Below are 22945 nucleotides of genomic sequence, written 5' to 3' on the forward strand. Positions count from 1 at the left end.
GGAGTTCCTCAAGGCTCAGTTCTGCAGTCCATTCTTTTCAATATGTGTAGTTGTAATATTATGAGACGCATTTAAAGACAGTTTAAAGTCTAATAACGTTAACACTAAAATACACACACATACACTAAAATATACATATATTGTGCTTGGCAAACCACTAACAAAGTTTCTAACCTACAAAAATACCACAGCCTACAAATATACCACAAAACAAATTAACAAATGAACACAGCTGCTAATGCATCCACCCAGCCAACACAATTGATAAACGCATTGTGGGAAACTTGCATGCTATTTGGGCAATGGGCCCCTGCTGTAGCAGAACTATGATTTCTATAATGCTTTATTATCCATAATGCTGGAAAAGCATAAGAGTACTCTGTTTTCATCTATGTCTACATATGGCGGTGATTTCGGTGGTACAATGTTAAAGGAACACTATAGCACGGCTCAAAATTTCTACTGGCTGTAAGTAGCCTATTACTTCTAAATTTAGGCCCCTGTCTATAGATTCACTCCAGCAACGTCATCACAGAGGCATCGGCTCCTTGACGACTGTCAAATACAATGCTCTTCATAGTGGAGCATTTGGCACAACAAGTGCATGCATGGCAAGCGCAGTACAGGCGTCTAATCAAATGCTTCTCATTGGAAAGCATTGAAACCAAGCTTTAGTTGATGATGTTCAATGGCCTTGTGAAACAAGGTCGTTGCAGAGGAAGCACCTATAATGGCTGTCTGGAAGAGAGCCACATTAGGTGTGTTTAACCATGCAATGTAAATATTCTACAAAGCCACAATGTTTTACCTTACAGGGTTAAAACGACAGCCACTGCACCCAGACCACTTTATAAAGGTGACTTTAGTAATCCTTAAGATTAATGTGTGTGTCTCACATGTACACCATGCATGGACATTTATCGACCACAATAAAACTAAGTAACCAGGGCTTCACATTTTCACATGCTCCTGGGCCCTCCCCACTGCACTTTTATTGTAATCGGGGCCACACACACACTTTTATCTGCAGTAATGAGAAGAGTGTTACACCAGGTGTAATCAGCAGTTTAAAGCTCTGTAGAGAGTATAAAAATATGCTGATCAATCCTCCACTCGTCAACTAACAAGCTGTCTCAGACTGCCCTCACACATTTAAATAATGTGTATGGTAAAGAAAAAAAAAAAAAAAACATTATTAGAGAATGAGAAATACTCAAAAAAATTGCAACCGACCGGGTGATCTAAGTAGAAAGATAAAGATTGCATTTATATACATACACACATACACACACAAACAATAGAACATTTAACCCGATTACAACATCAAAATGTTTTATTTTGTTTTCATATACTCCATCATTTACACTCTGTAGTGAGATACTATAATTTACAGCAATGGCCGCGACAAAACAATATACATTTACTGGTAAAGGATAACTAATGTATTTATATTACCAATACACTATAATAGGTCATTAGCCTATGGCACCAACGTAACAAAGACTGTACAAGTGGACCATACAACTGCTATTAAAAAAAAGCTGGATTCATTAAAAGGCACTCTTTCCCCCAAAACATGTAAAATGTGAAGCGAAAAAAATAAATAAAAAGGCAGTCGAATGGTTAAGCATGAATAATAAAAATATAACATGGACTATAGTAAATCATTGGTTATAGGGCTAATTGCTTTCACTATTCCACAGTATGTTATTAAGCAGGACTTAAAACATCCTGAAGCATCTCACTATCAAACCATCCAGCAAGAAGCGGAAGAGACTGTCAGCAGCTGCTTTTGCACTGCCGAGTAGTTAGCAGCCAGCTTTAGACTACTGTCATTATAAAAGCAAGATGACACTGTTCTCTAATCCAGCCAAAGCTGATAAGTACCATCAACCTGTCACTTCCTACACTTCAAAATTCTTCCATCTCAGCTTCAAAGAGTTTTTACATTTCGATTTCTTTTGCTGGCAGCCTCTCATTCTCCCACGGTGCTCTAATGCAGCATTTGCACACCAGGGTGACTCCCCACCTGAATAGCAGGTCATCCCCTGCTCACTGAGCTCATCTGTGGCCCATGTGCTAGGCAATTTAGATCCAATCAGCCCTTATTTAGCTCAAGAGTAATGAGCAGCATAGTGACACAGAGTTAAGCCTGACCCTCAGGACACTGCTCATCAAGCAGTAAAACTGTGACAAAATCATTCATCTTCTACCCGCTGGCAAGAAATAATACTCACATTCTCTGTATTACTTTTCAAGATACAAAAAAAAAAAAAAAAGAAAAGAAAAAAAAAAGCTACTGAATTTTCATGATGCGAGACATTAATTTGCAGAGAGCTGAATTCCCTTAAACCCCCTACTGCTATGAGCTCACCAGGGGAAATAGGCCTTAGGAGACTGAAATGGAATAAAGAAAATTGCTCCGGCTTTCTTTTCATTTTAAATAAGCCTTGTATCTGACAGACTGAACACACAAGGAAAATCTATGATGGTAAGATGAGAAATTAGTCCTTGTAATTTCTAAAAGGTTTGTTGTAGGTTAAACTTCAGGGAAATAAAATATTAAAAGCATATAACAAAAAAACCTACAGGTTTATTCTTGCGTATACAGACACCTAAAACTCTGATTATATATACACGTGTGTGTGCTTGATACGTAACATTTAACCATGTACTATGGGAAATGAATTCTATGGGTTCTGGAGACATCATAATAAACCACGAGATTGAATCTTGTGTGGCTTATTTGTCTCCAAAATCCTCAGATTAAATTTTTTTTTATCTTTATATACACTTCACCATTACGTATTTTTTATATTACATGATTGGGAAGACAAGGACATTTATGGCCCAGTGCTGCAACTAGTGGGAGTGATCAAAGCCAGCCATCATTTCAGATTCTGTCACACTCTTGAGAGGTACTTGTGCATCACCTGCAAATCAAGTAGGACTTCAGGAAGTGTCAATTTGGCACAGAAACTATATTTACATGTTCTGACACGGCCCATGGCCAGAAAAATACCATGGGCCAGAGTAGGGTTTTAGGAGTGATTTTTGTTATACTTCCAATTTCAATGATATTACATACAATGAATGCTTAACGTATGGAGATTTGTTTGACTAGGTACAGAAGATCACATCTTTTGAATGAGCTCCATTTGCTTCCTTGCAAATTTGGGCTCTTTTGATTGCATTGCTCATAACGTTAGTTAATGTTTGAGGCTCTAGCACTCAAATTTCTGCCCGATAACTTCCTACGAGGTCACCCAGCACCACACGGTGCATTTGGTAGGCAGGTAGGGTGTAATTGGCAATGATAAATTACCTATAGATTCTCTGTGCCCCAGAAACTGTACCTGTTTTGCTTATTGACGAAGCCATTTAAATGAGAATAAGCTTTGTCAGACATGATGAGTAGAATTCGTTCCTACGTGAAATTATCCATTATGAATCTACCAAGAATCTGTTATAATATGTAACTGCAACAACAACATTTTAACCAACACATGTTATTAACCTGTCAAATCCTACTTTTATTTTTGGGTCACCGTGTATGTATATACATACATGTTCTTTTCTTTATATACTTATTAAACATATCATAAAACAAAACAAAAAATAAATATATATATATATATATATATATATAGAGAGAGAGAGAGAGAGAGAGAGAGACAGACACACACAGAGGAAATACAATATACCCACATTTATGTATTCTTTAGGTAGTTTATTTTCAGAACGAATACATAAAATCTGTGCACTCGTGGGTCTTTCAGGAAAATCTTTAGTTACACAAAAAAAAGTATGCATATGCTCAGATTTAGAGAACTGACACACATAAGTGTTAGGATCCTTGTGTTATAACTAATCTCACAATGGCATTCATCTTTGAATATGTTCATTTTTTGTGCATGACACATTTGACGGTCACCTTGAAAATGTGGAAATGCCTTCAATACATTACATGCATTATACAGCCAGCTTTTATTCAACAACTTAGGTAATGTGCTATCAACTTGAGACCCATGTTACTATCAAACAGATAAGAATGTGAGATGGCTCTGGCACAGTGGGGGACAAGGAGAATAAAAGACACTGTTTATAATCTTAAAATAATCGCATCTTTTAACACTTTTCTTTCAGTTGCTGCTTCCACATGAATTTTATTATCTTATGTGTACTTTAATGCAACAACTAGGAAACAGAAATGTAATCTAAATTATTAGTATGGAAAGGGGCTATTCTTTAACATATCAGTCCCCTCATATAGTTTTGTTCTTTGATAAGCTGTTAACATAATAAAGGGTTGCTGTATTTTATAGTATTGATAACTTTAAACTCCAGTGCCACTACATTTCAGGCAATAAGATTTTCAGAACACTAAATAACCCGTAGCATGTATAATTTAAAAGCCACACACTTGGTTTTCTGTACATGATTATAAAAAGTAATGCAGAACAGGCACACTCTGGTCTAGCTCTGTGTGGGAGTTCTTTGGCCACAAGAGGAAAAAAGGAGGTCAGCTACAGAATTATGAGTCCCTGGTCACATGTGACCAGGCAAAATATGTTTTTGTACTGAGAGAGAATGAAAAGAATGCCAAGTACAAGATACTTTTCCATGGAAACAACCAGAAACCGTTTTAGAATTCCTATCAGTGAATGTATCAAGAATTCTCGACACCCATTTGTCTGATTCAGCACAGCAGGTACACAGTGAAGTTCCTATCCTGAAAAAGATAGAGGAGCAGCAGGTTGAAGAGCAGTATCAAGATGCTCAAATCAGAGCAAGAGTGCACTGGACTCACACCCTGAGCGAAAAAAAAGACTTAAAAATAATTGAAGGGTAGTGGTGGGTGTGAAGACATATATATATATATATATATATATATATATATATATAAAATTAAACCAATATAATTTAAGTTGGGGGGTGGTTTGGATTGTTCTCCATTAGAATAGTTTTCAATGTCCTAAAATGCACAGATTTAAATACTATCATATAAATAAGCACAATATATCATACATTGTGCTTACATGACTTAATAGCATAAACATAGATTTTACAATACCCTCACCTGTCCATCAGTTTTAGGCATGCAGAGTTATTTCAATGAAGCGGGGGAGGGGGATACCCACAAACCTGGCATTAAGATGCATCTGCTTTTCATGACAAGTGCACTATAAAATATTTTGCGTAAACATGTATCTTCTAAAGTAAGTCAGTTTATTGATCAGCAGCTGATAAAAGCTTAATAGTGGCATGTTAAATTATTACTTCCAAAATAGATCATTTTTCATTAAAGCAAGTTTGGAACATACAAAATATTGTTTTTTGGTGACCTACCTTAGTCGAGATACTGCTGTTTGAAGAAAATTCAGCACTGCACTTAGCTCAGACTCTCGACATGCTGGCAACAACATGCTGAATCCATCATTAAGTAGCTTTTCCTCAGAAAGCTGCAGGTAGTGGCTTGTTTCAAACACCTCCTGGACTCCATCAACATAAGTAGAGAGCAGTGTCCAAAGTGTATGCTTCTGACCATAGTCCCCCTTTGACACCAAGAATTCTTTGGCAGTTTCTCGGAAGCTGTGCGATAGTTTTTCTGCCAGTGCACTAATGTCCATATTTTTCTCCACAAATATTAGCAGAAAAGCAAAATTTCCCCTCCACACAAGGTTTCTCTGAGCAGTGTTTATATGACTCGGGAGAAGACAATTTAACAAATCTAACACTCGGCTTGCAACATCTTCAGTCTCTGCAACGGTGGCAAGCAAAAGGAAGAGTGTAAAAAAGTTCTGCAGCCCAACTTCGGTGAGTTCCTGCATCTTCTTCTGATGAAACTTAGAATAGATTCTGAGGAGATACATTTTGCAATATAAAACAGCGGTTCGTTTATAGCCTACTAACACTAATTATTACTCAATTAACCACACTATTTAATTATTGTTAAAGAAAACTGAACTCATTAAAATATCTAACAGCAAAGGCTACCAAACGTATTCAAGGGGTAGCATTCCTAAGTTGTGAAGAAAAGAATATGATAAGAATTTGGAAACGCATGACTAATAGCTGTGTGAAAATCCATCATGAAATTTTAATTTATTTTGAAGTTTGATACTTTGTGGAAGATTTATCAAAGTGTTTTGTTTAAGAAAGTGGTTGAAAGTACAAAAAGGTGGGGCAATCACCATGGAAACCAGTGGCGCCAGTAGGCACATGCTATTGGTGACCACTCTATTTCCATTTTTGCATCACACTTTAGAACACTGATAAATCTTTCCACAGAGTTTAGGCCAATGGGAAAGTAAGAAAAAGCAAGCATTTTCGTGGAAAATCAACATGAAGTTTGAAAACGAACTAGGGTGGAAAAGTAAAGTCAAGTTGCAAACAAACTCAAGTTTAAAACAAAATGTATGAACTGAAGCTGCAGCTCAGGAGTGGCCAAAAGATACGAGTATCTGATCCTCATTTCACGTTGCTGACAAAGCACCAAGGGAAATGTAGTTTTACAACTGCTGGTGGTCTCTCTTTAAGCCACCACTGCTCACTGCTGTAGTTTATTGTATTTGAAATAGAAATGCATAAGCACATCTCTATATGTACCGTTCCTTAAAGAATAGTGCTTATACACACTAAATAAAAATGTACTGCACAGCATTCTATATTTGGAACACACTTTCTGGATCACCTAGCAACTTAGTTTCTCACAAGCTATGTATTAATCTCTCAGGAATTAGAAAATAAATCACATGAATCCAGTAAAGATTATCAGACATCTCTGTGAGTTATAAATAAGACCTGGGAGCCCATTTAAATGAAGCAGCAAACGTTACAAGAAGCACTGTTATCAGTCTCACAGTGAGGTAATAAACCTCTGAATAGGGAGGGGATTAAACATACAGACCTTCCTTTAATTTGTTTCCATGGATGTGTCCCACTGCTATCTTTGGCTTTTTTCATCAGGCGCGCCATGATCCGCAAGAAAATGAGGTAGCTGTTATCAGTCTTGTACAGGTCAGCATTTTGTTCATCAGCACAGCAGCATTTCACTACTTCCAACATGGAATAAGGGGTTTTACTGACACTGGCCAGTACTTTCACGCCAAGCCAGGAGATATTAAATGAACTGTTCTAAAGGGAGAAAACAAGAACTACAATTGTATATATCTCACCACGTGCTTTAACCAAGAACTCTTAAAACTCCAGACACCATCATATTATGTGCAATGTAGCGGTAAATTGCAATTAGTTAAGCTGTGTTTTTCATTTTTACAAAAATATATTTTTTTTTTGCCTTCTTCCTCATTTTCTCTGACCTTCACTACAAATCTTTATAAACTTCTATGGTATCTATAACTAAGCACAAATAGATTAATCCGTGCATTTTTTCCTCAATAAAACTAATTGCTGGGGTGTGTGAAAAGGGATATACATATTCTCATTTTTTATTTTATTAAAACAACTGTAAAATTGTAGTTCTGACAGTTGTAGTTCTGACAGTCTCCACTTCAAAACGAAGACTATATATTTTAAAGCAATTGTCACTTAACTATAATTATTTTGAAATACTCATATTCGTCCATTGAAATGTAAAAGGAGTAAGAAGATGATCTCTGTGTTGTACCTTTGCACATGCGTGCAAACCGTGAAACAAGCTCCTGGTGGATAAAACACCAAGAGGTGTTGCAGATTAACCCCAGAATGAAGATATAGGGGTACAAAAACAAAACAAACTAAACCAAACATTGGTTATGGGGCATCCAGATCATGCATTCTTCAAACGTAATGCTGCTGGAGCCAGCCTGAATTGAGGAACTTGTATTCAAATAGCATATCTCCACATGCCGACACAGAAATGTTTTAAGTCATTTTCAAACAGTCTTTCAAGACTAATTAAGAGCACTTATGTTATATGCAAAATATAGGTATTTAGTCACACTGTATGGCCATATTTAAACATGGAAGAAGTGTTCACTGCAAGCTGCATCATTTCCTAGCTGAAACCAACTCTCCTACAATGTAAGCATATTTCACAATTAATACTGAACACCATGCAGTGTGGAAGAGTGAGGTACACATACAAGTGTGGCAAAGGCAGTATATTTAGAAAAACTTGAATTAAAAAAAAACCAAATTAATATAGTTTAGGATATATATATATACACACACAGACTCACTCACACACACATACAAGCTTTAGACCTCCCCCCTTTTCAACAGGTAAAGTTTTTATTTTTTTCCCATAACTAAAGTCCTCCTTTCCTTCCTGGCTAAGAGCAGTCTAACACTATCTGTACAAATGCATTTAATTGGACCACAAATGATGTGTGGTGTGTCGACAGACAGGGTGTGGAATCAAAGAAAGGAGGACCATGCCCGGTGTTGGATTAAAGGCAAGAGTTAAATTAATGTAATCATTTTTTTAAACAAAATAAGGGGGTGGACAAAATTGATATATTTGCTTATCTTTCTTCATCGTTTTAGACTTTAAAGCACTATGTGAGGCTACATGGAATTGAATTATTTAATCACATACAAACCACAATATAAGTGTTGTTTTTTTATTTTGAAATGGGAAGATTCCACAACAGCGGAACTTCACTTATATCAAGTGTTTTTATTAATGACTTTCCAGTAATCCAGTGTGCAGGGTGGCCAAGTTTAATGTTGTTTGCACAATCACATAGCCAGATATGTGACATTGTAATCACACAAGAGATAGAGTCTAGAGGTCTTGTCCAACAGCTGTAGGTTTGAGAGAGTTCACAAATGTCTACAGTCGGTCTAATGTGACAATGAAAATGTAAATTTAACTTTTTATTAAGGTAATTAAAATTTTTGTTACAGGCCCATGCTGCCCTAAATCCAGCACTTGTGTAAATTTTTGGGAATTTAAAGTGAGATGGGTTTATTCCTAGTGCTCCTGGTCCACATTATATCGCAAAATAATTCAGATCCATACAGGGGCAATCACACTGCAAAATCCAGAAACTGTTCATAAGAACTATCAATGTCTGGAAAACCTCCATAGGTATAATGGATTTTAGTCTGTCTGAATGTATCTGAAAGGCTGAAACATGCATCACATATGCGCATCTGGTCCAAAATGATTCTGCATGAGATTCTCCAGGATGAATGTGTGGGAGGAAGATCAGGCAGCAGCACAGATGCATTAGGAAAGCAAGTTTGTATGTCTAAACGCTATAATGTTCCTTTAACCACCTGCCAGGCAAGTCATCGGTAGGTGCACATCCCCTAAACAATTTTCTCTCCTCTGAATGGCTGGTTCTTCCAGCCAAGTTACGGAAAATCAAAGAGCAAAATATAACTAACAATAAAGGGCATGTTCTGGCTATCAGACCAAGAGTTAATCGTTTTGCATAGGTGGCAAATGCTCTTTTTCTTTGTATTTTTTGTGGAGCTTTTTGTTTTTTAAATTTGGGAATACCCATTTCCAAGGGCAGCAGATGAAAATATTGGGGCATTTGTTGAAAACATTGCATTTGATAAGTACAACTTAATTTACTCCCTATAACTATGGGTTAAGCCTGGCTGAGTATCAATAGAATTGTATTTCTAAAACAGCTATGGGCATAACAGTTTTTAACCCTTGTGTTTAAAAAAAGAAGCCCCCATGCCAAAATGGGAATGGGGGCATACAGGGTGACATAGCTCATTTTTTTTAGAGTAGTGCCAGGTGGACATGGCATTCCCTGGCACTATGGAAGGAGGTGGGGAGGAATAAGGGTGTGAACAACTGGCATCTCTTACACAAAAATAGGTCCTGCGTTAAGACTCCCACTACTCCTGGGTGGAACCAATGACTATAATACACATCAGTCCAAATATGTACAATAAAAACCAAAGAAAAGTGTTACTTGCACACTAGCCCAAATCCTTATGCATATTTAAATAACTGGAGACTTTTAGTATCACTCCAATGGCCATTAGATTAAAGCCCACCTGCCATGACAAGGCAAATTTCTTAGGTCGGTCCTACACTAACAATTTTTTTCTAATGAGACGTAGTAGGGTATGAACTGGCTGTGTGAACTGGCATCTCTTACCCACCTATTAATAGAGTCTCCTACCGGCTGCCGATGGGTGGAGACAAGGGGGGTGCAGACCAAGGACAATGGCAGGCATCTCCCCTCGATTATTAGCTCCTTCACCTGATGAGAATGGGTGGGAGTAGACAACAACATGTCCACCTGCCTGGATGACTATTTAAGGAGTCCGGGGTGGATGGGACGGCGCTGTGGTTATACAGCAATAACTAGCTAGTCATTCTTATTAAACTCCTCAACTGCTGAGCAATGCAATAGGGAATAAGGGGAGAGCAGAGCCAGGTACTCTTTACTCTTATATTAACCAAAATTGCAGATGGTCCTGAATGACCAAGGCACATTCTGTTAGGGTAAGTACAATCAGATTTGCTGTATATATATCATAAGTAGAAATCCAGTTGCTATTTGGTTATTTTGATTTTTTTAGGCCAAAATAGCCAAAGTGAAAAGTTAGAAGACTTTGAATGTTTACAATGTAGGCATTATTGTCCTAAAATTTGAAATTTAGTTTAAATTCCCAACAGTACATACTTTGGGAAATAACCATAAGAGTACATTTACTCAAACCAATGCAAAATAAAACTACATATTTTGACAAAACATTCACCAAAATGTGCAGGTTTTTCTTACCAGATTCTTGCTGTAATACTCCCACAGTATGGTTACAGTGGACAGGTGTGGTTCCCAGATGCCACATAAAAACAAGCAGCACTGAAGGTGCATGCGAAGCTGGTCTTCTAAGATAGAACTCTTAAAAAAGAAAGAATTAAATATGATTACCATATTTGCACTACAGAAGCAAAACAGTAACATTTAAGCCATTTGCATTTATTTGGAAGCATAAACAAAGCGCTAGTATTCCATTTATGCAAAACTATTTTTTTTAAACATCCGTAGAGAGGGCATTGGAAACTTTACTGCATGTGCCAGGCATTTCCGACTGAACTTAATCATGTCATATGTTAATCAAAACAGCTCTCACATTCCCAGTACAGGTATCTTTGAATTCATTCATGTCACATCATGTGACATGATGCTACAGCAATTAAATGCCTACAGCATTCGGGAAGAGGGACTATTGCCAGCCTGCTTGACCAGTGTGGAGTCCAGCAACAGTTAGATCTTGCCTTGATTACTGAAATTAAACCTTGGCGGTATTTAAGAAGCCGCTGTTTGCTGATCACCACTAACTGTATTAGCTACTGTGATGTATAGGGTGCAGCACTTGCGACAGAAGGATTAAGAAGCACCCACCTATAGGTGGAGGCTTAGGGGAGAACATAGTGGCTGGCTTTATTACAGTGCTTCCACTTGATGCCCATAGATGGGGTGTTTGGTGGAACACCAATGTATATCTGTTTCTTTCTTTCCCAGGCCCCATCTCACCACTAATGTAATTAGGCCTTTAGCAACTAAGCAGCCATGATTTAGGCATACCCGTCCTCCTCCTACTTTAAAGGGACACTATAGTCACCAACTTTAGCTTAATGAAGCAGTTTTAGTGTCTAGAATAGATCATGCCTCTGAAGTCTTACTGTTTAATACTCTGCCATTTAGGAGTTAAATCGCTTATTTCTATTCATGCAGCACTAGACACACATCCCCTGGCTGTGACTGACACTGGCTGCATTAAAAAAAACAAAAACAAAACATGGTTTAATGTTCAAGCACATGTTAACTTAATTTAACAAATGTTATTAATTTAACAAATGTTATTGTGACGGACTGCCTGGCACCCCGACCGGGTACCTCTGTCAATCGCTGCTTCCCAGTACTTGCAAGCACCATAAGCACTGCACTGGAACACCATAACCACTGTAACCCCCCAAATCACTGCAGTTTGGTTGGGGTCTCGCTGTCTTCCACCCACCCTGGACCCAAGACCAGGATCCAGCTTCCAGTGGGTGAACCTCTCTGAGTCCAGAGAGCGAAGCATGCTGCTCTTATAAGAGCAAGTGTTGTGATCCAAGGGAGTATAGTGATTATAGCAATCCCCAGAGTGTGAATATAGCTCTCCAATCCCCCAAACATGAGTCTAGACTTTATGAAGGGCAAAACAAATCTCTTTAATGGCAGCCACAACTGCCTCCCCCCCCACCTGAGAGTAAACCATAGTAAAAAGATATACACAATTACATTGGCTCTCAGGTCCAGGACACTTCCATACAAAATAGGTCAATCCCTCCCTATGTCTGGGAGATAATGGAGTCAAGCACTGTATTAAACTCAATTATCTCCAAGCTGGAAATGCTCAGGTGAGAATTCCCAACGTACTCAAGACCTTTCTGATGGAACATGATGAGTTTGTCTGAAGAACAAAAACCAAGCACAAAAAACAAAACCCTCAAAATACCTTAAAACACACAAAATCCCCACAACAGGTACATCCCCTGATAGCCTTGATCTGGGTGACCAACATATCCAAAAATGTCCCAGTTTTTTTATTTATTTGACCGACCGCATGTATGGTCCCATGTCCAAAACTGTTCCAGAGAATCAGGGCTTGCAGTCCGCCTAGTTCGGTAGTTTGAAAACTGAACAAACTACCGAACAAAGTCAATAATCTTACCCTGGAGCTTGATCCCCTTGCTCATGGGAAGGTTTTCCTCGAACAGCGCCTTTCTAAGTGTTGTAGAACCGAACACAGGTGATGCTGGAAGTCCAGCGGTGTTCGGGAGTTTCTCTGTGTCCTTTTTCAGTTCCATGAGTTTCATGCCCAAACACTGCTGCCTGTGTTCGTGGGAACAAGATGGCCGCCACCTCGTGGTCGTCCATAGGAATTGCGGCCACCCAGACGAACACTTAGGACACTGTGGTGGAAATTGCTACAAAGTAGCAATTAGGCTTAACAAGCTCCAGGGTGGTCTCCAGTTCGTACGGCTGTTTGGTTCCAGAACCAAATATAAAATCCCATGAACCAAGTCTGTTCACATAGCCTGTGACGAGGCTCAGTTTGTCACATTTCTCCCCCCCCCCCCCCCCATGGAAGACTAATGAGGTGCCTGATTTTGTACATTTACATGTTATGTATGTATATAATTTTTGCTAAGAAAGTTTATTATCTCATATTGACTTTTATTTAAGAGGTAATCTTAGTGAAGCTGGTTGGCTTTCCTAGTTTGAAACTAACAATCCTCACAATCTATTTTCATTGTTTAACCAGGTACCTGACCTTCTGTCGGTCGGTATCAGAGTTTGTCGAATAGCCCACCCATAAGCAACCACTTGACCTGGTGGCCTCTGGTGTCCGGCTCTGTCCTGTATGTCCCAGGTTGCTGAGTGGGTGTCCGTCACCCCAATCTTCCTTGTGTTCCCAGGCATGGAGTTTGGGTACTTGGTGGGCAGAGGCCAGCGGCGCTCTGCCCTGTAGTTAGCATTACAGCTGGGTAGTACAGTGGGTCGTCTGGTACCAAACCACATGGGCCGGTAGGGCAGAGGCCGACTGCACTCTGCCCTGATGTCAGCTCCGCTGCTGGGATAGGGTAAGTAGCTATTGCCGTATCCTCCACTATCCCCCGGACCCGGTTGGGCAGCTGCTGTTGAGAGGGGGAATCGTCCAACTCCTCCTGGTATTCCTCTTGTAGATCCTCTGTCTACTTTTCCAGTATTTACAGCTGCCTTTGGGGAGGGGGACAGATTATCCCCTCTCCCTGTCCAGTATGCTGCCGCTGAGGAGTAGGACCGACTGTCCTCTCTCCTGATACTTCCAGCTGCAGTTGGGGATCTAGGCCGATGGAGAGACCTCGGTCCCATCGCCACCTACCTGGTACCTTCATCAATCGTTGCTTCCTAGTACTTGCGAGCACCATAAGCACTGCACTGGAACACCATAACCACAGTAATCACCACAAACCGCCGCAGCTTGGTTGGGGTCTCGCTGTCCTCCACCCACCCTGGACCCAAGACCAAGATCCAGCTTCCAGTGGGTAGACCTCTCCTAGTCCAGAGAGCGAAGCAGGCTGCTCTTATAAGAGCAAGTGTTGTGATCCAATAATGATTATAGGACACTATAGTCACCAACACAACTTTAGCTTAATGAAGCATGAATACAACTCTCCAATCCCCAAACATGAGTTTTGACTTCATGAAGGGTAAAACAAATCTCCTTAATGGCAGCCACAACTGGCCTTATATGCAGGTCCCGATGCAAGGGGCACTCCCCCCTGGACTGGAGAGTAAACCACAGTAAAAACATATACACAATTACATTGGCTCTCAGTTCCAGGACACTCCCATACAAAATAGGTCAATCCCTCCCCTATGTCTGGGAGATAATGGAGTCAAGCACTGTATTCACCTCAATTATCTCCAAGCTGGAAATGTTCAGGTGAGAATTCCCAACGTACTCAAGATTTTTCTGATGGAACATGATGCGTTTGACTGAAGAACAAAAACCTCCTTCTGATTTTTTTTGATCTTGAGGAGTGGAAGACAGAGAAAAGGACCTGGAATCCACTTTGAGACCAAGAAACATTTGTTGTTGTGGGAGATACATGGGACTTTTTCCAGTTAATCAGCCACCCATGAACCTGCAACATCTGGAGTGTGGTTTGAATATTTCTTTTAAGTTAAAGGACCACTCTAGGCACCCAGACCACTTCAGCTTAATGAGGTGGTCTGGGTGCCAGGTCCCTCTAGGATTAACCCTTTTTTTTTATAAACATAGCAGTTTCAGAGAAACTGCTATGTTTATACTGAGGGTTAATCCAGCCTCCAAAACCTCTAGTGGCTGTCTCATTGACAGCCGCTAGAGGCGCTTGCGTGATTCTCACTGTGAAAATCACAGTGAGAGCACGCAAGCGTCCATAGGAAAGCATTGTAAATGCTTTCCTATGCGACCGGCTGAATGCGAGCGCGGCTCCTGCCGCGCATGCGCATTCAGCCGATGACGTTGCAAGGAAGAAGGAGAGGAGGAGGAAAGCTCCCCGCCCGGCGCTGGAGAAAGAGGTAAGTTTAACCCCTTCCTCCCCCCCAGAGCCCGGCGGGAGTGGGTCCCTGAGGGTGGGGGCACCCTCAGGGCACTCTAGTGCCAGGAAAACGAGTATGTTTTCCTGGCACTAGAGTGGTCCTTTAAATATTCGTGTTATATAGACGATTGGTTTCTTTGAGAAACCAATAGCCTAGATAAGGGACGACTGAAATACCCCTTTCTCTAAGATCGCTGCCAAAAAGGAGAATAATTTTTCTAAACATTCTTGGGACTATAGCTAGGCTGAATGGAAGGGCCTTGAATTGAAAATGTCATGTCTCTCTTCCCGACTTGAAAGCGAATCTTAAATATTTTCTTAAACTTATTGCCGTGGGGACATGAAAGTAGGCATAGGTGACCATGTAAACTCCTTTGTACAATATATAGGTAATGATAAAATAATCTCCATCCAGAATAATTGATACTGTATGCACTTGTTCACATTCTTTGTCTAGAACAGGACAAAAGGACCTGTCTTGTTTTGGTTTGAGAAATAGCCTTAAATAGACCCCTTGAAATTGTTCTTGTTTAGGAACATTCTGCCTTGTTGGAGAAGAATGAGTGCTTCGGTAAATAATGCCTCTGCCTTAACCTGAGAGAGATAGTTTGAACTAAAGAATTAAACAGTGTTTTTTTTTATTAATCTGATTTTGAATCTATTTTTGATCATGTTTAAACACCCAGAGTTGTACGTTCCCTTTGATGAATGATTGCTTGTAATCTCCTCCCACTTTATTCCTGGCATCATAATTTTCTCTGTTTATTCTGCCGGTTTCCATGTTTATCAGTTGCCTGGAATCACAGTGTTGTCTGGAGAAGTTACAAAACTTATAATTATATTGGAATGATCTTTGGCTGCGAGACAAAAACCTTCCATTGCATTTATACCTTTTATTTTGAGGAAGGGCCTCTTTAGTGTCGGACATTTGCTTTATACGTTCTTCTAGTGGAGAAAAAAACGGATTGTGTCTTTTAAAGGGCAACTCGCACAAAGAGCACTTAGAGGTTGTATATGCCATTCAGGATATCAGCCATATTGCCCTTCTCGCAGCTGATGATAAACCCATGTACTGGGCTGACAGCTACTTCTGCGATCATGTCACAGAACAATTCATTGGCCAATGTGATCCCTCTAACAGACAATCTTCCAAAGATTGCAACCAGATCTTCTGAGCGCTCGCAAGTAAAGCTCCGGCAATAGAAGCTTTACTCTATAAGGTCAAAGCCTGAAATATTTTCCTGCATGATGTCTCAGCTCGCTTATCAATGGGATCTTTGAGACCAGTCACTCAACCAATGGGAATTCTAGTTTTCTTAGATAGTGGAGCTATCTGTACAAACCTCAGGGACTTAAAAATTTGCTTAAAATGTTTAGCTCTTTTTTCAGGTATTTCCATTCACGATTCATCAGTTCCAAGAGCTCAGGATGCACAGGAACACCTTTCCATTTGTAGTCTTCATAGGGTCCCCTTCTCCCAAAATTGCCACTTCCTTAATAAGTTCTTAAGACAGAAAACCATAATCAAAAAGAGATTTGTGGCTGGAGACTTTGGAGAAAGTAGAGTGGAAGCATTCACCTGATGACATCTCAGAAGAGGTAGAGCTACATCTCTTTCTTCTTTTGACAAATCTGTCCTGGACAGATACAGACTGCCGATTACTTAAACGTGTCAAAAACTTGGAAAAGATTCTCCTGAAACCAGCTCAGGAACGTATGCAATCAGTGCTCCACTGAGCACTGATTACAAGTCTTCTTTTTACACCAGTTAGGCAGATGAGTAGCACATTTGCTACAAGCTAGGTGCTTAGATTTGCAAGATGCCTTAAAGCTTAGAAGCAAGAGTAGGCAATTTATCGGCTTTATCCATTTTATCTAGTGTTTTTAGACATCTGAAAACAAAAACATAAGAATGCTGATGAAAGAAAGAAAGAAAATTAGAAGCCTTTAATAAAAAGGAAAATTTCCCACCTTAAAGACCTCAGAATTGTGTGGGTAGGCTGGTGACATGGTATCCCTATTCTGACAAGCACCCTTGCGGTCAGACAGGATTGCATAGTTTAAACAGGTTTGGCAAAATTAAAATGTTGTGGCAAAAAACCCTGGAGTTCTTAATGTGCATGTGCAGGAAGAACCCCAGTGGAACGCAAAAGTCACCAGTAACTCGCCACCCGGGGAGCTATCCAGCCATTTCTGCCAGAAACAACCCATGTACTTCACCAAATTAAACGGAAGAACAGAGCACCTGTCCCGCAAGGACTAGTAAGAACTAGAGATCTGGATTCCATAGCCGGTATTTAAGGTATGCGGAGGAGGGGTATGCCTAAATTATTTACATATTTTATTTCAGAGGTTACTCACCACAGAGTAAAACATCCCACAGGTACTACCGTTATATGCCAGGAAAAGGTTTTTACTGGTCAATCTACAGCTAAATCCATAAGATTGGTTTGTAGGTCACTGGTAATCTAGGTGCCCAGCACACAGTTCTTAAAAGAACACTAAAGGGTCAGGAACACAAACATGCATTCCTGACCCTATAGAGTTAAAAAAAACACCATCTCCCCCTAAATATAGAAAAAGAAGCTTACTTTTATTCCAGTATGCTGTTGCTTGTTCTGCCCCTGATCTGCCAGCTTGGCTGACATCATAAGGAGTGTTGACCATAGGAAAGCATTGGACTGGCTGAGACTGTCAAGGAAGAAGATAAGGGGCAAAGCCAGAACAAGCCAAACACAGCCCTGGCCAATCAGTATCTCCTCATAGAGATGCATTGAATCAATGCATCTTTATGAGGAAAGTTCAGTGTCTGCATGCAGATGGTTAAGACACTGAATGTCAGTGCTGCACAGGGTGCATAACTGCCCCACGAAGCACCTCTAGTAGTGGCCAATAGAGTTATCACTAGGCTGTAATGTAAACACTACATTTTCTCTGAAAATACAGTGTTTACTACAAGAAGCCTGAAGGGAATGATTCTACTCACCAGAACAAATACAATAAGCTGTTGTTGTTCTAGTGACTATAGTGTCCCTTTAAAGGGGAACTGTCACTTCTCTGTAATGTATACCACAAAAAAAAAAAAAAAAAAAAAGCATTACAATTCACCTATAACCTTTAGTTAACACTTTTTATAAGATGCTCAGTTTCCTTTAAATTTATATTAAAGCTTAAGCAAACATTTTATAATCAACATACTCAGACAAAGTAAAACTAGGGTAAACAGTGCAAATGAAGAGGCAAAAACAGAGCTTATAACAATGACTGACATGGAGAAAAAAATGTAATTACTCAGTTGCTGGATAAAGAAGTGTAGATTTCTACATTTAATTAAAATTTTCACACGTCATAAATACATATTTTATAAGTAAGAAGAAGAGGGTTGCACTTAATCACAAAAAAAAAAACACAGGGTTCTAACTGAGCTCAGTTAGAACCCTGTGTTTTTTTGTGATTAAGTGCAACCCTCTTCGTCAGCATACCTCATAGAATATACATAAAAGAAAAAATCTCAGGCACTCACTGTGATACATTCAAAGCCGCTTTAATGGATCTGCAACGTTTCGACCTGTACCCAGGTCTTTACCAAGCTTGATGCAGACCTAGGTACAGGTCAAAACATTGCGGATCCATTAAAGCTGCTTTGAACGTATCACAGTGAGGGCCTGAGATTTTTCTTTTATGTATAACTAAAGTAAACGACCTGGAAATGACAGCTCCCCTTTAAGGAAGACACATTCTACCATTGTCAAACTCTCCAATACAATTTCAACTTGCTTCCCTACAACATATTACTACAAGACTTTAACTATTTCTGCCTACAGGTAATCCCACATTATAACAATTGCTTAAAGGAACACCACACACCCATAAAGCACTTTAGCACAGCCGATCAGGTTACGTCTTGGTTGTTTAGCTCAGTGGAGCTAAACTCAAGAGGTAGGCAATCGCCCAGAGCACCTGCATTGCAAACACTTCTCAATGAGCAGCAATATGTGATTGGACAGCAATAAAAGGGCTGAGGTAGATGGGGTGGTCTTGTAGAAGCATCAGACAAGAGTTCTGCATGTTTTGCACGCTGGTTTTAGATGAAAAAATGCATAATTAAATACATGCATGTTTTCATTGAGGGTATATCTACTAAACAGTGATTATAATTTTCTTCTATTTGGCAAATAGAGTGTCCCATTAATGTTGTCAAAGACTTAAGTCTCAAATATTTAATCTGCAGATTGAGCTATAAAAAATTGCATTTACATGCATGGATGAAAATATTATTCCTAGTCTTTGACTCGTGGAGCCATGCTGACTATAAATAATATTGACATACCACAATGTATGCTTAGCATGTACATAAACCATACATACTGTATTACTAATATCTACCTGCCCATAACTGGATTTCTTCAAAAGTTCTTCAACAAACTTCCAGTTTGAGACAGTTTGAATCTATAATAGAAATGAAAAAGCAAATGCTAAATACAAATACCAAAAAGAAGCATTTCTTCTTCAAAAATACAATATTAACATTATTGCAGACATTAATTATAAATGTACTTAGTTGATCTCAGTTATGAGTAAAAGAAGATGGAGGGTGTGAAGGCCTATTTTTATATGCCGTCTTAGATCTTGTTACCTTTTAGACCTCCATGCATTAAAGGAACAAAGTAGATACCATTGCCACTTAAACAGCTTATTGTGTATTGGCTCTATGGGCTCTGCATCATTGCTAAACTGTTTACTCCTAGATTAAAATAAATTATGATTTTAAGCCCAACACAGCCGGATGTCCAACCTCCAACTCATAGATGGGATTGGGGCAGTGATTGGTCGAGAGCGCTCAGCTGATGCCAAGTACCAGTTTCAGCCAATCACTGCCCTCAACCTACAGCTCTGCATTGGTGAGTAAATGGTGATGTAGAACCTGGGACCCGGGAGCTCTAGGCACCATAAGCACTGCAAAAGTCGTTATGATACCTACGGTATTCCTTTAATAAAATTATCTGAGCAAAATACCTTGCTTTACTGCTTAAAACAAACACATTAATTACAGGTACAAATACCACATATTTGCTAGATAGCAAACAGACTTGCTAGTATTTGTACATAGTACAATTGCCTGAAAAGGAAAAAAAGAATTATATTGTCAATCACTTATTTGTAGACAGGACAATTATAGAGGGACACCCTTGACACAAAAACCACTGCAACTCATAGTAGTAGTTGTGGTCCAATGAGTCACTGAGTGCAGCACCACCATTTTTTGAGTAGTTTAATAAAACTTGTGAGTAAACTGTAAATATCTGAGCTGCAGCAGAAGGACAGAACTATAGAAGAGCCCCAGTTTCTGTTTAAATTCACTAAACATTTAAGGGGGAAAAAAAGCAAAAAATAAATAAATAAAAAAGCTGAGAAAGCACTCCAAAACTCTTGATATCCTAACTACTATAAGTTGTATTGGTTAAGATGCTTACAGTAGCCCTTTAAAATCTACTTATCATGCGTCTATTGCAATTTTATGCTGATGCGACCTAATAAGATTACCTGTAGCTTCAGAATTATGATTACTAAATAATGGCAAAGAATTAGGCTTTATGTGATGTTTTAAAGAAAATTTTGTACTAGTTGTAAGGTTCACAGTTTAGTCAACAAGCAATGACTGTTCCAACATAGTGTTGTAATTGAATGCAATGCATCCTTCCTAAAAATATTTTATTGATCTTATGCTAACAGTTTCAAACACTAATACTTTATACAAGTTTAAACTTCTGACCTCGTCTAAGGATGCCTGAAGCTACTGTGACTAAAATAAATACATAGCACTACCACCTATTTAGTTTCAAATTAATGTACACATTGCTTACTAACTCGCGGTAATTGATTTCACTAAACGGATTGGTCAGCTTTTTCATCGGAACAGGACTACAACTGTCTTTTTTAGTTTCTACAAAGTAAAAAAAGCTACTATGCTTACCTCATGGTAGGGAAAAGAGATATAGGATGAATTGAAAAGCTTACCAGCTCTTCTTGACTCCCATTTCTGTCAAACTTATAAAGTGAGGAGAGGTGTGAAATAAGCCACCAACAGAGACCCAATGAATCTTTACACTGCACCACACGGCAGATCTGGTGGGCTTCTGTACCACTGGATTCTTGAAGAAGGTTCCTTAATAATTTATTTATCAAGTCCCAAAAACACTAGCAAAGAAAGAAAAGACTCAATGAACTTTAAATACTGCCCACAGATGCAATTAACATTTTGACAATAAAAGTAAACGAGTACAAGACTGAAAGATTAAAAGAGCACCTTTATAAAAGCCCCAATAAATGCTGTTCAAGTGCTTATTGAGGTTAGGGAAGCAGAGGCATGTATAAAATACACTTCTCTCTGCAGTATATCCAGATCTGAACACTTCAAGAACTTCTTCTTGCATATATTTCTGGTTGTGCATGGACAGTCTGCCATACAATATAATTTGAAAAATGAAAACACCACGGAGGTATCCAAGAAGTGTGAAATAGTCTTCAATGCAGAAAGTAAAAACAGCAATTACCTGGGAACTTTATTGTCTTAAATAATTTTCAAAACCAAAACTAAATCATTGCAAAATGTAACTTTCATGGATATTTAAAATAAATATAAAATAATATGTTTGTGGTGTCAACTAACCAGCTCAGTTTGCACGTGTATGTTAAAGGACCACTATAGGCACCCAGACCACTTCAGCTTAATTTACATAGTTACATAGCTTAATGAAGTGGTCTGGGAGCCAGGTCCATCTAGGATTAACCCTGCCTGCTGTAAACATAGCAGTTTCAGATAAACTGCTATGTTTACATATGGGTTAATCCAGCCTCTAGTGTGTCTCATTGACAGCCGCTAGAGACGCTTCCGCGCTTCTCACTGTGATTTTCACAGTGAGAAGACGCCAGCGTCCATAGGAAAGCATTGAGAATGCTTTCCTATGGACTGGCTGAATGCGCGCGCGCGGCTCTTGCTGTGCTTGTGCATTCAGCCGATGACGTCGGCAGGAGGAGGAGAGTCCCCAGCGCCAAGGGAGCCCAGCGCTGGAGAAAGGTGAGTGTTTAACCCCTTCCTCCCCCTTCAGCCCGGCGGGAGTGGGACCCTGAGGGTGGGGGCACCCTCAGGGCACTATAGTGCCAGCAAAAAGAGTTTGTTTTCCTGGCCCTATAGTGGTCCTTTAAAAATAACACTATAGTATTAGCAATATAAACAGGTATTTGTAACATAATTTAGCCTACCTATCTGGATAATCAGCCCCCTTCTCCCTCAAAGCAAAAAAAAAAAATAATAATAATTAAAAAAAATGCTAAGTTCTCAATCCATATGATCTCAGCCATTACAAACCCTGATGAAGTATATTTTAGATGCAACGCGCTGGTATTTTTACTGTTATTTTTTGTATTGTGGTTTTTATATTATTGTATTTTCGCTGTACTGGTCTTGTGGGGATTTCAAGATGGATAGATCCTTCTGCACATTTTACATGTGGACCACTGACATGCCTGATTTTACATAAATTTCATTCTGTAAGTGCATTTGCATTAGGGATCGTCCGATATTGATTTTTTTTAGAGCAGATACCGATATTCTGTGAACTTCCAGTTCGATAACTTAACGATATTCTGTACATTTACCATTTTGAAAAAATAAACTATTTCTAAAGGTAAACGCACAAAATATACATTCCATGTGTAGTGGATGCAGCGTATTTAGACAGGGGAGCTGTGTGTATTTGTGTAGGGTGTATAGTGAATGCAGTGTTTGTGTAGTGTGTATATACACTGTGTGCAGAATTATTAGGCAAATGAGTATTTTGACCACATCATCCTCTTTATGCATGTTGTCTTACTCCAAGCTGTATAGGCTCGAAAACCTACTAC

At 39.2% G+C, this 22945-nt stretch overlaps 1 protein-coding gene across 1 annotated transcript in view; it reads right to left on the reverse strand.

Annotated features, from left to right (window-relative positions):
- Positions 1–22945, reverse strand: part of MMS22L (MMS22 like, DNA repair protein) — a 98733-nt gene that overhangs the window by 41652 nt on the left and 34136 nt on the right. Inside the window, exons 9-13 of the mRNA XM_063443585.1 lie at positions 21059–21238; positions 19427–19489; positions 10704–10823; positions 6911–7137; positions 5350–5859 (exon numbers count right to left, since the gene is read on the reverse strand). Of these exons, the coding sequence (XP_063299655.1) occupies positions 5350–5859; positions 6911–7137; positions 10704–10823; positions 19427–19489; positions 21059–21238 (1100 nt within the window). The remainder of the gene's footprint in view (positions 1–5349; positions 5860–6910; positions 7138–10703; positions 10824–19426; positions 19490–21058; positions 21239–22945) is intronic.

Source organism: Pelobates fuscus, chromosome 2 (genome assembly GCF_036172605.1).
Source record: "Pelobates fuscus isolate aPelFus1 chromosome 2, aPelFus1.pri, whole genome shotgun sequence".
NCBI classification, from domain to species: domain Eukaryota; kingdom Metazoa; phylum Chordata; class Amphibia; order Anura; family Pelobatidae; genus Pelobates; species Pelobates fuscus.